General features: G+C 40.9%; 1 protein-coding gene across 2 annotated transcripts in view; it reads right to left on the bottom strand.

The window, feature by feature from the left end:
- TAF6 (TATA-box binding protein associated factor 6) overlaps nt 1–16,592 on the bottom strand; it is a 1,437,250-nt gene that overhangs the window by 1,248,587 nt on the left and 172,071 nt on the right. For both annotated transcript variants that reach the window (XM_044077259.1, XM_044077258.1), the window contains one exon: nt 5,425–5,634. In XM_044077259.1, the coding sequence (XP_043933194.1) occupies nt 5,425–5,580 (156 nt within the window). In that variant the 5' untranslated portion in view covers nt 5,581–5,634. The remainder of the gene's footprint in view (nt 1–5,424; nt 5,635–16,592) is intronic.

Here is a 16,592-nt window from a genome sequence, read left to right as displayed (position 1 = left end):
AACTACCTTGGGAAGAGAGGGAAGAACAGTTACCTGAGAAGCCCCTCAGCCTGGCCTACCTCCTGAGAGGGCACATCCTGTAACAGTAAAGTATCTGCCTGAGACTCCATAGAAACTCCTGGCAAAACCTCCGCCCTGAGCCTTCCAAAGGACCGATGTCCGGGACTGCGGTTCCTCACCCTAGGCTTCACTGTTTTATCTTTGCGCTTCTTGGATGAAGCGGCATATTATAATTTCCCAAACACTAACCTAGCACAATCAAGCCTCCTCTTAATAGTGCGCTTGTTAAATCTAGCACAAGAGCGGCAACCAACAACGTCGTGCTCAGGCCCTAAACAAGGTATACACAATGTATGAAAATCCTTATGTATCTGTTTCCCACAAGAAATACAGTTATTCACTTTTCTGACATCCGTTTAAATACTGAGGCAAGAAAAACCAAAATGTTCCCAACTCTGTATTCGGTCTGAAACTCCGGTTTGGAAAATCTCAGAACGCCAACCTGCAAAACTGCTTCTGCATCGGACCATGCGGCAAAAAAGACTGAGGAAATGGCGTCGGTCATGCGCATTAGTACCCTGGCGTCCTGACGTCAGTCTAAGGCGCCATGACCTCTGGTATTCGGGCCGACTGGGACGCGGACTATACCCAATTGTCAGGACTGCAGCAAGGGAAGACGAAGAACATCAGTGAAATGCAGAACTCATATCACATTTATACACTTCACATGATTAATTAATTTCAAAAGCCCGCCAAATAAATTAAAAGGGCAATACATCATTTTCTATCATAATGACTACTATAGCAGCACATGCATAGTTAAAATCAGGAAAATATGAAAATATGTAAACATAGACTCTTTATGAAACTATATATAAATAATATATAAAACTGTATATGAATTGAAAAGCTAAAAATGGATATATACATGTAAATATTGATAAATATTTATAAAATCTTATTTTATACATATAAATATAACATTCCTACAACTAAAAATATAATGAAATACATGCCTGAACACTCAAACTAATGAATACTATATATAAGACTGTATATAAGATATCAGTAATACCACATATCCAAAAAGTACTGGTCAACTATATACTAATCTATCTGATAGCTAGTGAAAACAATTTATGAGGTTAATGCTAAAAAGGGTTTGATACTAATAAAATCATTTAGACCGGGTGGTCTCGTGGAATCAGTTAAAATTTGCCATTTACTTTCCAATTGTGCCAATCTCATTTTCCAATTTCCTCCAAAGGGTGTATCAATAACTTGATCGATAATGGAAAAGACAAATTTATGATCTTCCCTCTTGTCTGAAATATGCCTATATAACGCATTCTTAGTATCACACTTAGATATTTTGTATAGGTGTTCGTAAATGCGTTTCTTCAATTGTCTCTCCGTCTTACCTATATAGTGTGCATTACATTTTGTGCATAAAGCAATATAAACCACTTGCTTGGTATAGCAATTGCCTGTCCTGCATTTGATGATGGTGTGACAAATATCATCCAATTTTATGACCTTCTCCATATTAATGTGATTACATTGGCGGCACCTTCCACATTTCGATGTACCTTTATATATATTGGAAAATGAGATTGGCACAATTGGAAAGTAAATGGCAAATTTTAACTGATTCCACGAGACCACCCGGTCTAAATGATTTTATTAGTATCAAACCCTTTTTAGCATTAGCCTCATAAATTGTTTTCACTAGCTATCAGAATGATTAGTATATAGTTGACCAGTACCTTTTGGATATGTGGTATTACTGATATCTTATATACAGTCTTATATATAGTATTCATTAGTTTGAGTGTTCAGGCATGTATTTCATTATATTTTTAGTTGTAGGAATGTTATATTTATATGTATAAAATAAGATTTTATAAATATTTATCAATATTTACATGTATATATCCATTTTTAGCTTTTCAATTCATATACAGTTTTATATATTATTTATATACAGTTTCATAAAGAGTCTATGTTTACATATTTTCATATTTTCCTGATTTTAACTATGCATGTGCTGCTATAGTAGTCATTATGATAGAAAATGAAGTATTGCCCTTTTAATTTATTTGGCGGGCTTTTGAAATTAATCATGTGAAGTGTATAAATATGATATGAGTTCTGCATTTCACTGTTCTGAGGAAGACTGGTATTCAGTTGAAAGCGCTAAACCTGTGATATTGTTTGTTTAATAAATCGTGGTTATATTCTAGTTGGATCCTTGGCGTACGAGCAGTTCATTTTTCTCAGTACATCTACTTGCGTTCCTCTCTGGAATTATGTGACATGAGCTAAGTAGTTCAGTGCTCAGAGGGTGAAAGAGACTGAAGTGTATGTCCGTTTCCTAAATCTGTCCAAAGCCCTAGACTCCCTGTTAGTGGGATGGACAGAGGAACTTTCCTCAGACAATTCCTTCCTAGTGGCTGTTGCTACCACCACTATGGCATCTACTGATGGACCTCTGCTCCAATGCTTCTGTCTTTGGCAGCTGCGGAGATTCTGTTTTTATGGGGGTGGGTCCCACCACATCAGGGTCCATAAGTCAATAAGGGGGATCAATGGGTGGAACAACCCAGGATGAAGTCAAGCCAGAACTGGAGGCTTCCAAGAACATGGTCTCACTCGCTGAAGGGCGGACCACCCCCCTTGCAGTTTCATCAATTCAAGGATTTCACCATAGGTGACATCTTCAGAGTGTGATCTAGAGGAGCCTTCATCCTCATCTAAATCTGTGCCTTCCATGAAAGGCTCTGGTCTATCTGCTCCCATTTGCACATCTATTTCCTGCAAGCCTGTAATAGTGGGTGATCAAACGGTTCAGAATCAGATTGGGAGCCAACATAGTAAGCAGCCTCGGAAGCCTGTGGAGCAAACTGTCTCTGTTGGACAAAACTTTGGGAAGAAGTAGAATCCTGCTGAGGTCTGAGTGGAACCAAATTGGTTGGTAGCTCCTTCTCCTTTGTACAGCCAAGACCCTCTCAAAGGCCCTGAAGAAGGCTCCTCCTGTTTAAAGATGGAGGAGATCTCTCAGCACCAAAACTAATTTCAGGAACGAGATGTTAAGTGCAGAGGCCCTGAGATGGAGAGACAACTCCAATAATTTTAAAGTTAACCCATACCCTAGAGCCTTGGTAGTAATGCTTTGGCTCAGCGTCCCTTCCTAATCTGAGAGCATCGGATTAGAAACGGATGACATCTGGTCACACTGGTTAGGACTGTCTGCTCTGACAAAGGTGAATCAGAGCAGGTCAGATCCAGGACAGTTAGGTCCAAAGCATTGTCCAGAATGTAGAAACAAGTAGAGGTAGCTGGAGCAGTACTCAGCGCATTCAAAGGGGATGGCACAGAGAATCCCAAGTTGTATTTGCGTTCTAAGAAACAATCATTCTGTTGAAGTCTTGCTTGGTTAGGCTAATGTATGACCAAACAGAAGAAGCCACCAAAGATGGGCTCAAATAACTTTTTTCCTGTAAGACTGGTGAACAAAGCCTTGGGCTCACTGTCTCCAGGGAGAAATGTGACCAAGGAGAAGGTCAAATCCGAGACACTGATTGATCCAACTTTCTAGGAGTCTTCAGATCCAGAACAACCAAAACAGTGGTGTCCAGAAACAGTTTCCTGGTCTTTTTCAGCTTTTCCTCATCTCTTTTCTCTTTGTCTAGTCTCTCATTTCAGTTTTTGCTTTTCCGTTTGTCCTAGGTTTTAGATTTGTCGTGCTTCTTGGTTGGGGAGCAGCAGTGGAAGAAGAATCAGTTTCAACAGATGACCCTTGTCTCTGAAGGGAGAAGTCCCTTGACTGTAATTTTCTCTCTTCAAGTCTGGATTGCCCTACTGCCAAAAGAAACGCAGTCTTCACAGTCTGTCTCGAGATGGGCTACACCCCAACAGTACACACACAGTAAATGTGGGTGTTGAAGGGGATCTTGTGCCTGCATTCAACACACTTCTTAAATCACTGATTGCCTTGACACAATGATAAGAATATAGCAGCACACACAATCAAACTACAGTAGAAAAAAATCCAACTAGGTAGAAAAAAAAAACACACCATAAATATAGTTACAAGAAGTCTACCTGTACCTAATCCTAAATCCAGTTCTTGTCTATGACATGGACATTGGTGACAGTGTCCTCACTTCACCCACAAAAGAAATAATCTGATGATGTCAATTTTCAATCTTTCCTCAACTGTTGGGTTCAGATCTGAACCTCGGATCTTACTCGACCGTTACTAAAGCATGTGGTAACCAGAAAGCTCTCGAGCTTCTCCCTTATCCATGATGCACCAACCTCCAACATACCACAGATCTCATCTGCCACTTTTCATGTAAAGACGTGGTCAGCCGTAGCTCTCGAGTTTCAATTGTTCTTTAAGCAGATTGATTTTTCTCTACAAGTACCCTTTTAATTTTAGAATACTTTTCTTCTTATCCTTGTACTTTAGAGTACTGTTTTATTACTACAGTTGGTAGCTTGTTTACTCCTGTTGTTCTTCCATGTTTTCGTATCCTTAATTACCACTACTGGTAATACTTTTCCTTTCTAATTTCCTCTCTTAAAATAACTTTATATTTCTAGTATATTCTGCTTTCTTCTTGTATGTTAGTATGGCTGAGAAGGGTCCTTCCAGCTTTAAAAAAATGTGCGAAGTGTGGGCACAAGTTACCCATCTCAGATGCACATATACTCTGTTTACAGTCTGGGTCCACAGAGTGTACAGGAGGATTGCTCTGTTTGTCATAATTTTAACCCCAGAGCACTTGTGGACAGGAAGAATAAGCTCATTCTGAAAGGCTTGCTGCTATCACTTTTCTGTGATGCTATCACTGGGGCTCAATCCCCCAAACTGAAGTTTAAGGACATACACAGACACACACACACGCTTTAATAACGTCCGAGAGGAAAAATGAAAATGGACAACACAGACTGTTGTTGTGAGCACCTAACTTCTTTTTTTTTTGTGATGTTCTTTGTAGGCTGAAAAACCTCTTCAAATGAGAAACGAGAGCAGTATCAGATGCCCAGAAAAGCTATTTTGATTTACAGCGTCTAGATGCCCCTATACCAATGACAAATCCTCATCTGCTTGTGACTAACTGTAAGCCTTTCTGAATCTAATCCTATTACAAAGATTCAGGACAACAGTATTTTTTTCACTGCAATCAGTGCCGAACAGTACTCGATTCAGTCCAGAATGGTTAGGTATACGAGAATCATAGTGGGAAGGAAGAAGGGAGACTAGAAGAGTGCAGCATTAAGTGTTAATATGACTTGCAGCAAGAACCGAACATAATATACTGAGAATTGCTCCGATGGCATGATTCCTGGAACACTGCTAAAAAGAAACCCAACAAAGCAAGCAATTCTGTCAGCAGTGATTTTCTTTACAAGTACCTGAGTTATCTCTTTAATCCTGTAGCTGACCTCATCAGACAGAATCTGGCATGACTCTTCCGGAAGTTGCAAGATACCAACAGACTCAGCAATGACTTTCATGGACTCTGTCGGAAGTTGTGTGTTACTGACTTTCTGTTTCTTCTCTTCCGCCATTCTCAGGTCACATGGTACAGCACCGGAAGGAGGAAGGATGACTATCCTTCATGCCTGTGACAAAGGATTTTTGTTTGTTAAAACACCAAGTACCTGAAATTTCAGTGCGTGTTGTGTAGAAAGATTCACACAAGCAGAGCAATACTTTAGAAGTTACTATAACAAACCATAAAAAATACATATTAAAAACTCATACATAATAAACAAAAATATCTCGCTGCAAAAGTGATTTCTTAGGCAACAATAAGAAATGCTAATTTCTTTTAAAAACACTAAAATAGACCACAGGAGGAGCTCGCCTTCAGTGTGACACCGTGCAGTTTGCTCTGTAGGCAATTAAGTAGCAACAGGTGTTCAAACGGTTGAAGGTAAACATTAAGCACCTGATGGAGATATAAGAACAGAAGGAAAACAAAGCAAGAGAGTTTACAATAGATCTACAATGAGTTACTGGGACAATTTTAATAAATCATCAATGGTTGATCATGGTAGTTCATTTTACAGATGATAATTACTAGGGGGTTCTACCAACGCATCTCAGATCTCTAAATATGCTACTTCAAAGACTGCATAAATTCAGAACAGAGTGCATCAAGTTGTTTCCCTTTGTCCAAACTGGTGTAACCTCAGAGACAGCATATTTATAGCCTGGAAGTGTATGGAAAGAGCCCACCATCAGCACATACATGGAGCACAGAGTTCTGAAAAAAGTGTCAACCATTGTTGTTTTACTCCTTATCACTTCAATCATAGTGGTGGGTAAGGTGCAACTGAGAAGTCAGGCAGTAAGGTGGACGCAGACTTTGACAGTTTTTAGTAGGCTTGCTATAATCAATCACTCTGCAGATGGATTCAAACTGTGCAATGAAATACAGCAGTGACAAAGGACAGTAGAATGCTGTGATGTACAACTAAAACATGGATTCCACAGGTACTGATGGCATTCTCACATTACTTAGGGTGCTGGTAATCTGGAATGCAGAGTTCAATTCTGAAGGCCACATGAAACTGGTTAAGGGTATGCAAACAGTTTACTAAAATGTCAGTGAGATGGAGGCCATAGAGTAAAAGGGAACTAATCAGAGCACTGGGAATGTACACACCACAGGGTGAAAAGGACATAGAAGATAACTTTCACATACCTGAAGTCACGTTTGTGGCATGGAAATTAAGGAAAGAGGAGAAATTCAGAATCACTTCAGAAAGTATTACTTCACGAAGGGAGTGGTGATCTATAACCCTAGAAGATAAGAGTTATACACTGCCACTCTACAGAACACTTGAAAATTTGCTGGGAGAGATGAATAAGGATTACAAAAGGAAAGGGATAGCTAACACAAGACTAACACCTAGATTGGCTTGATGGACAAAAACCCTTATGTTGTCAACATCAGCATATGCTCTCATGTACATCACCTCAACTTCTCCACTACATCTGCTCTGTTTTACACACATGCTGCATGACTGCATGCGAGTTATCAAAATGCATTCCTTTTTAAGCCACAATGGAGGCCACACAGCACAAAGTGAAATACAACAAACACAAAATTTATGTAACAATCGGGATACATAGATCCTTCCTTTTAACAGCAAAGCATTAGGCAGTTCAGCATACAAAACTCTTCTAGGCTACTAAACCTCTCTCCCTTATCCATAACATTCTGTCTGGGGACAATACTCTCCCAATACCTGATCTACTGGACAAAAATGTAAAGATAAGCCTCTAAACCATCTCAGCAAGTGCGGGGGGGGGGGGGTGATTTTGGTATATTAATAAGGACAAATCTGTTCACCCACATCTGTCATTATGGTACGTACATCACTGTAACATCTAATATGAAGAGGCCTATATTCGGTGACAACAGAACAGAGTCCCAAGCTCATTTTTATGGGTGGTGTCCATTAGGGAAGCATACCACTAATTACTCTAGTCCTGAAGGAAGACGTAAGCCTCAAGCCTAGTGAATTGCAAAAGCATCTGGTGAAGGCCAAGGAGCTGCTGCACAAATACCATTCAAGGCAGCATTGTGAAAAAAAAAGCCTAATAGGAAGCCACTGCTCATTAAGAATAAGCTCCAGGTTTAAAGGGCAAGGACAACGACTCATTGGCCACGGAGGGGCGCAGGGGCCATTTCGTGTGGTGTCAAAAGGTAGTGAGTGAGCCCATCTGCTAATAAAAGTGGCTTCCTCTAGAATATGGTTTATCACAAAGCAGTTGGTTAAGACTAAACCATAGTTGTTAACTGAAATAAGAGACAGAAGTGGGTTCCTCTTACTTATATACCAAATTACTGGGATAGGGAGTTTTGGAAGGCTTGGATTGTGAGAATGAATGACCTTACTGCCAAAGTCCTAATGCACAACCTAGTATCCAAGTGTGACCAGACACTTTGGACAATTTGTCCCTGACAATGTCCCCTTCCGACCATGGGCTAAAGGCAGCCATGGTGACCACTAAAATTTGAATAGAAACATAAAATTGCTTCCCTGATGTCAGATCTGGCACACAAACAACCACTATTTTAGATGAAATTGCAGCCTTTTGTTATGTTTAACTGTTTAGACCATGGATCCAACTCTTACGATTGCTGTACTCATAGCATCCACTGAAGTATTCTTGTATAGAACTTTTGCAAATGGTTCCAGTGGAACTAACGTTTTAGGCATGGATGGTGACTGAATGTGCAGAGATACCAACCGCTGAACAGACAGGATCCATGTTGAATGTAAATGAGCCATGTGTGACCCTATGTAATTATGCCTATGCATTTCAACTCAGGAAATGTCTCCAACTGATGCTCTCGAGTGTTCACCATGATACCAAAGGACAGACACAGATTCATCAGGAACATGTGGGTAGAAATTAGCTTGTTCAATGAAGAACCGAACAGCAGCAGGTCATTCTGATCACTGCTTGCAACCTTTGGTTCACTGCAACTACAGACATACATTTGGTGAATACCCTGGGGGAATGAGGTGAGACCAAGAAGAAGAGCCCTTAATGGCCAGCAACTAATGCCTACCTAGAATTACCTCTGGGGACTCCTTGGATTTTATTATGCAAACAATAATGTACTTGCCATAACAATACATCTGTGTTGTCTGTTTTCATCCTTCCTCAACCACTGGGTTTCAGATTAGACCTCTGATCAGACTTCGGCCACTTCTCAGATTTAGGATCCATAGCTCAAGCTCCTCCCCTTACCCGTAATCCTCTCACAAACCCCTGATTACCTCAGACTAAGTGATACCACAAAATAGAAAAGGAAATTTCCATAACAATTTAAAAGTATGATCGCAGAAGTATCTACAGACTAGAGAGAGAAAAGGCCAATGGGGTATAACTTCCATGTCATACCAGGTACCAATATAAATGTCTCCTGTCAACAGAAGGAGGAAGCAGAGAGGGCAAGGTGAGGAAGGATGAAAACAGACAACACACATGCGTTGTTACTGTAAGTACACAACTATTGTAGCAGATATTGTCTTTTCCATTCTTCAACAACTGGTATAGAGTCTCCACCTAGTATAATCCCAGGGAGGTCTCATGGAAGAATATTCCAAAGTACAGCAGAACTAAATGCTGCCCTGTTCCTAGGAAGAATGTCCAATCTGTAAGGAATTACGAAGGTATAAACACTGAACAAAGTAGCAGCACCACAAATGTCATCTATACAGACGTTCTGGATAGAAAGGCTGATGAAGTGGAGACTGACCTTTTGGAACAAGCACACGGTCGTCTTGGTAAAGCTAAGTCTTTTTGTTTATAAGTGAAAGAAATACAATCAGTAAGCCATCATGCTAATGTAACCATTGATAAAGATTGTCTGAATTTTGCCTTCAAGACTGAAATAAAACAATTGGACCAATTTCTTAAAAACTTTTATTTGATGGAAAGAAAATTTCACTTGTGTGGGCACATCCAACAAACAAAGCAAATACTCTCCTTTACTGGAAAATTTAGGGACAAAAACTGGTAGAGTAATGGGATTGGTTAAGGGCAAATTCAGAAGATACTTTTGGAAGAAAGGAGGGGTTGGTGTGAAAAGAAACTCAATCTTTTATGAAAAATGATAAAAGGTGCGATAAGACGGAGCCTGAAGTTCTAATACTTATCAGATGTAATCACAAGTAGAAAAATAGCTTTCCAGGACAAAAACTTTAAAATCAGATTCTGCTGCAGGTTCAAATGAAAACTGAGTTAGAGCCTAAAGAAGAATTGTAAAGTCCCAAGGAGCAACAGGGTCCTTGAAAGTATGTCTTGAGTAAAAATGTACCTTTCAGGAAGGCACTGCATAACTTTAGGGAGGGCAAAGACAAATTACCTTGACCTAAACGAAAACTGGATATCGCAGCAAAATGAACCTTGGTTGTACAGTGACTTGCTTCAGTCTAGGTGTCTCTCATTGGCCCAGACAGAAAACTGTTTCCATTTGCTCTTGTACATCTTCCCAGTAGAGTTATTCTGAGAAGATGGAAGTATGTGGAAAACCGGAGATGAAAGCCTGGACTGTCTAGCCATCACAGGAAGTGGAGAAATCATGTGTTCAATCTGAGGGCTTGTATGTCCAAGTGTGGTAGTCCAAGGGGTGAGACAGGTGATTCGAAGGAGGATCCAGAATGCAAGGAGGGTATAACAGAGGAGGTTTAAGGAATGGGAACCACACCTGGCAAGTCCAGAAAGGGGCAACGAGGATCATCTTGCTCTTCCACTGATATATGCCTTCCGTATAAACTTTGGTATGACAGGTTTATGGTGATAACCATAAACAGGACCAGGCACCAGTTGTGAATCACAGTGTCCTCTGGTGACACCCCTTCTAAGGGTTGGGGGATTACAGCAAAATACCTGCTGAATTTGAAGTTGTGGGCAGAGGCAAAGAAACTGCAGCACAGCTGGGCCCATTGGCGAAAAATCTGTTCCACCACTGAAGGATTTAGAAACCATTCATGAGGCAAGAGAAGACAGAGAAAAGACCTACTCAATCTGTCCACTAACAGGTTGGACTTCCCCATGGCCAAAGGAAAGCGAATGGAAGAGCTCGCCCACTACCTCACTCTAATCACCTTCTGACACAAGGGGTAACAGTGGATTCCCCCCAATTGTTCACAGTTACCAGAGCACTGACATATCTGAATGGCAACTGTCTCTTAAGGAAGGATGTCCTGAAAGGCCTGCAACTCTAGGAAGACTGCCCTCATCTCTAGGACACTGATGTGAAGGTTGGTCTCTAATGGGACCATGTGACTTGAACTATCGCAGGTAATGGCCCCACCACCACCACCCCAAATGGGAAAATGGGAAAAAATAGATTCCTTTGAAGTAAATAAAACTTGGAACCCCAGCTAACCCTCGAATATTCAGGAACTATTCTAAGGCTAACTTCCTACTATTAAGTGATAACCTGGCAAAATTTCAAGACCTCATAAACCCTGAGAAAACTGCTGCCCAAGCAGAACTGTTCACATTAACCCTATACAAAAGCATGTTAATAGCTGCATAGAGGCAGCTGTACCCACCAGGAAGTACAGAACTAACAAAAAATAAGCCACTGTGGTGGAATCACAATATCACTAGGCTATGTAATAGAAGGAAGAAAATCATGACAAAAATTAGGAGGTGCAATACCCAGCAGGATAAAAGCCCTCTTAAATTAAACAACTCAGAGGACAAAAAAACTGGGTTTGGTAGACTTTAACACCTTTATTAATTTATCAATTGTAACAGACAAATTTACATATAATAACAGTAATAAAACTGTATTATCAACTTCAGAATTACAAACATTACATGTGTACTGTTATATACCATATAACCTAAACAACATTATATAAATTATTCCATTCCTGCCCCCCTCCTTTTATTTTAAACAAGGGACTTCTTTATTAAATCACTTATTACATAGATAATCATACATTTATATAATGAAAACAAACCACACCAACACAATCCTAGTTGCAAGCATTTTACATCACAAACCATACTGACACATTCCCAGTTGCAACCATTATATATCACTTAATAATCTACCCAATTGCTTTCAGTCAAACATTACATAGCTCATTTAAGTCATGCCTTCTTTTAAACCTTATTCCTCCTCTGTATGTATTGTCCCCACAGTTCCCATATTTTCCTATGTAGTTTGCTCCTACCCTTTTCTAAAAATTTAGATTCCAGGTGTTTTATCTGTTACTATATTCTCTACGTCTAGTACAGTTGGTTTAGATTTTGATTTCCATTTTTTAGTAATAGCTTTTTTGGCAGCCACCATAATTAGACACAACAAGCCCTTAACATGTCTAGGTAATTCCAATTCTGTATCATAGCTCAGAAAAATCATCTCCCTCATCATACCAATCTGCCCACCCAGCAACTCAGACAGTGGATCCCACAGGGAATCTTTTAAGTCCGCCAATTCACAGCACTCCCAGAAAATATGCTCCTAATTACCTCTTTCTTCTCCATCACACCTCCAACATTTGCTGTCTACCTGAGGAAAAATTCACTGGAGTCTACTTGGGGTATAAAAATATCTATGCAAAACATTTCCAAGGAAAAAAAACTAAATCTTCAAGATTTTGTTACATATTTGAGACACAAACATAAATCTCCCATTGATTATTTGTGAATTCCTTATCCAGTCTCTCTTCCCAATCCTTTCTAATCTTCTCTCACTGCTTCTTATAGTTATGCAATATTTTATATGCTCTACTAATTACTCCTTTTTAATGGCACCTTCTGTTCTAGATTCTACTAAAACCTCTACCAGTGCTGGTCTTTCCTTTAGGACCACCCTATTTCTCTTTGCCTGTATTCCGATATCAATCCTTGATAGGGAAGGTAATCTCTAACCTGCAGTCCAAATAAATTCTTGACATCTTCTCATTCTATCATCTTTCCCTGTCTATTTTCTCCCAATACCTTGGTTCCTTTGCCAGTTTTCTCCAATAAATTCCAGCCTCCTTTTGCCTATTCTCTATATCCCTAACTGCAGTCATCCCTATCAGCAGAATCTCCTTTCTCCATTCCCATATTGGCTTAGTTCTTAGGACACTTTCTGCTACTTTAAGGATACAATATTCTGTATGATTACTGTTATTCTCCTTAAAGGCCTGCATCCAAAATCCCAGTCTCTCGTTTCTTGAATCCCCTCCCCCGTTTCATGATCATCCCATTCCACTTTGAAAATACAGTTGTGTACACTTACATAAATGCAGATGTTCAAGTGTATTCACTGTTGCAGTCATCACTTGTGGGTTATCCCTGCTGGGTAGCCCTCGGCCGGCCAGAGTACCAGAGTAAAAGTTTCCCTCCTGTTTTGTGAGTGTGGCTGATGTCAGGTCATCAGGGTTATAAAGGGAGGCAGCCGATGCCATTACATCAGTTTTCCTTGCCCCTAGAGGTCTTGCAGCCCCAGCTAAGATATATACAATAGTAAAGAAAAAGGGGTAGGTGGGAGGGAATCAGGACTGCAACAGTGAATAAACTCAAACATATACATTTATGGTAAGTGTATACAACTGTACTATGTTCTTCGTGTTTCACTGTTGCAGTCATCACTTGTTGGAAGAATCCCAAAGCTGATGAAGTGGGTGGAGGAAAGCTGCATAATTAATGGGGTTGCTAGCATGCCATGCAGGACTGCAGATGCAAATACTGCCCTGGTTTTAGAGAAAGTAGGCAGCTGGTAGTGCTTGGTGAAAGTAGCAGTTTCCAAAATGTCCTTGGTAGGAACCCCCCTCATTAAGGCTGTGGAGATAGAGGCTACTCTTGTGGAATGGGATATGACGGTTTTGGGAGGGCTCTTTCCAAAGAAGGTATAGTAGAAATATATACAATGAGAGATCCACTTAGAAATGGTTTACCCTCTGCCCAGGGGCAAATGAAACCAGGAGTTGGTCTGTTTTTCTGATAGATTTTTGTCCTGTCAAGGTAAAATCTCAACTGTCTGTGCACGTCCAAGGTGTGCAGAATTCTCTCCCCTCTATTAGTTGGTTTAAGAAAGAAGGTAAGCCGGTGTATGGCCTGATTGAGGGTTACCATCAGAGACCACCTTAGGCTTGTATACAGCTCAGCAAGCTTCAGCCTGGTGCCCTGCAGTTCTACAGCAGCAGAGAGACAAAAGAGAGACTTTGGAGTGATTATCATTTTTCTGCCTTTAACTAATTCTGCCTAAAACACGGATTTTGTAGAGTTTCTGTGATTTAAAAAGCTTGTTTCAGCTACATAGTGTACTTATTTTATTGCCTGCACTTCAACAAAGTAGTTTTTGTGTTTAAATTACCTGTTTAACTGTTGTAGATTACACACACAACTGTGATAGCCATTTCTGTGCATTTAAAGTGTTTTTTTGATTGTATCTGCTTTATTTTCTGAAAAAAAAAACAAAATATATACTTGTTTTCCTGCCGCTAGTACAGTCCAGTTTTCAGGTTAGTGCTGAATTCAGGGCTGTGTTACAAGTTTCTGTGTTTACCCGTATCTTACTTGGAGAGAAGGAAGTTTCTCTGTTCACCTGTGAGAGAGGGGAGCTTTGAGCAGCCTACCTGTCCCTGGAGGAGTAGTTTCAGCCCAGAAGTTAGTAGTTTATTGGCCATTTTGGGCCGATTTCTCTCTCTTTCATTTCCCTGCTATAAAACCCGCATTAGCAAGGTTTTGCACGCCGGGTAGCTAGGGTATAACTATTCCCGGCTCCACAAAATCTACTCTTCAATTTTTCCCTTAGAACTAGACAAACTTTCAACTTAAGCACTCAAACCATTCACTTCATAGCCTGGCACTTGCTCAAAACTCATAGCAAGCACTAATAAACCTTAGCACTAGACCACCCAATACTGTAGAGCACTAATAAACCTTAGCACTAGACCCCCCCCCCATACTGTAGAGAAGGACAAGCCTTTCTATTCGACCTTACCAGCCAATCAGTAAAACAGCTCACTGTACCTATCCAGGCATGTCCAAAGGGCGGTTTCAGGTGTACTCTCCAGTCCAACTGGTGAATCTGGGCATTTTGAGGCAATGTTACAACTGCCTCATGTACAGAGACAACCATCTCCTCCTACCACCAAACACTAATACATGTGAGAGATGCAATTATACAGCCAAACTGGAGGCTAAGCTCTCTCAACCCAAGACTGGATCAGACAGTCAAGAGGAGATGGGAATTACTTGCATCACACCACCAGTCTCACATAGACATATGAAACCAGCACCGGCAAAAAATACACAAAAACATACTCGGAGGCTCTAAATAAAAATCTACAAAAGCAACAGAGACCTCCAAAGCAGACATCCAAGCAACCTCCACCCCCCAGCACAAACCATGAAACAAACACTTCACAAAACCAGTGTGCCACACAATCACAGCCCTTAAGGAAAAATAACATAACCAACACACTAGTAATAGGTGACTCTATAGTCAGGCACACTGACGTCCCACTCACTAGGCTGAACAAGGAGAAGGTTACTGTTAGCTGCCTGTCGAGTGCCAGGATCCACCACATAACACAAGCACTCGGGTCACTCCAGAACAAGTACCAATATGACTCTGTCATTGCCCATGTTGGTGAGAATGACCTGAGCCGTACCTCCCTGGAGTAGATAGGTTCATAGATTGGTACTAAGCTAACTGCCCTTGTGAGCCATTTTAAGCCTAGCCAATTATCCATTGTGAGACTCAAACCCTGCACCTTGTGTTTGTAAGGCAAACACCTCAACCATTAGGCAACCCTCCCACCCCTACATGAAAAGAGATATGGAAGAGCTCTCTGATCACGTAGCCCAGCCCAGTATGACCCTGACCCTGAGTAGCATCCCGCCCTCACCAAGAATGATACCACGGTATAAAGAAAAAATTATCAATTTCAACAATTGGCTAAGCTTCTGGTGTCATTCAAAGGTGATCCAGTGTCTGTCAGCCTGGGAAGACATACTCGACAAGCCACGCTGCTTCTCTAGAGACAGCTTGCACCTGTCACCCATAGGCTTTCGAATACTGGCCAAGGCTCTTGCCACCCCCATAGTGCCTTTTTTAGGCAAGGCTCAAAAGACAAACCCACCGCCATAAATAGCACAAGTAACAAATAACTGAGGGTAATGCTACTCAATGCCAGAAATCTAAACCTCAAAATGCACGCACTTGAGGCATTCCTCAGTATGGAGAAAAACGATATACATGCAGTAACAGAAACCTGGTTTAAGGCTCCAGAGAGCACCCCATCACTACCAGGCTACAACTCATACCATACATTTCGGCCACAAAACTCGGACCGAAATACAAAAGGCAGTGCCGTATCCATATTCATCAAGGATACCCACACCTCCAGGTTAGCGGCACAGCACGATGCTTCAGAGATCGTCCACATGCAACTAACAATGGGCAGAACTGCAATTCAAATTGTAGCTTGCTACAAATCACCACCATGTCTCAGGACCCCCATTCTGCATTTCTGGAAACATAAAGGTCCTACCAAACACTCTGATATTGGGTGATTTCAATTACCCAAACATTAACTGGGAGAACTACTCAAGTACTAACTCCCTTGCCCAACATTTCCTAGAATTTATAAACTCAAACACCCTGGATTAACTGGTCAACAACCCCACCAGAGGTGACAACATATTGGACCTGGTCATCACCAACATGGGCGAATGGTGTTCCACACCGGAGGTCAACCCCTTGCTGGTTAGACATGACCATAAACTAATCACTCTGGATACCCACATTCCACCCTTACCCCCGGTCAAAGAAACCACCATGAAAAACTTTTCAAAAGCAAACTTCACCTTACTTAAGACCGAGGTGGAAAGTTTCAAATGCTCCATGCTAAAGGATAACGCTGCCCAAGCTGCAAAATCCTTTACTAATGAACTCTATGGGCACCTACAAGAATGCATGGATCGTCCTATCCCAAGCAAAACCAAAACTCATTCCTCCAAGAAAAGGAAACCAGTCTGGTGGACCCCTGCCATAAACAAACTATACAATACGAGGAGGAAACTAGTAAAGAAA

Source organism: Protopterus annectens, chromosome 7.part0 (assembly GCF_019279795.1).
Source record: "Protopterus annectens isolate FY-2018-M chromosome 7.part0, PAN1.0, whole genome shotgun sequence".
NCBI classification, from domain to species: Eukaryota; Metazoa; Chordata; order Ceratodontiformes; family Protopteridae; genus Protopterus; species Protopterus annectens.
This window is presented reverse-complemented; position numbering and strand designations above follow the sequence as displayed.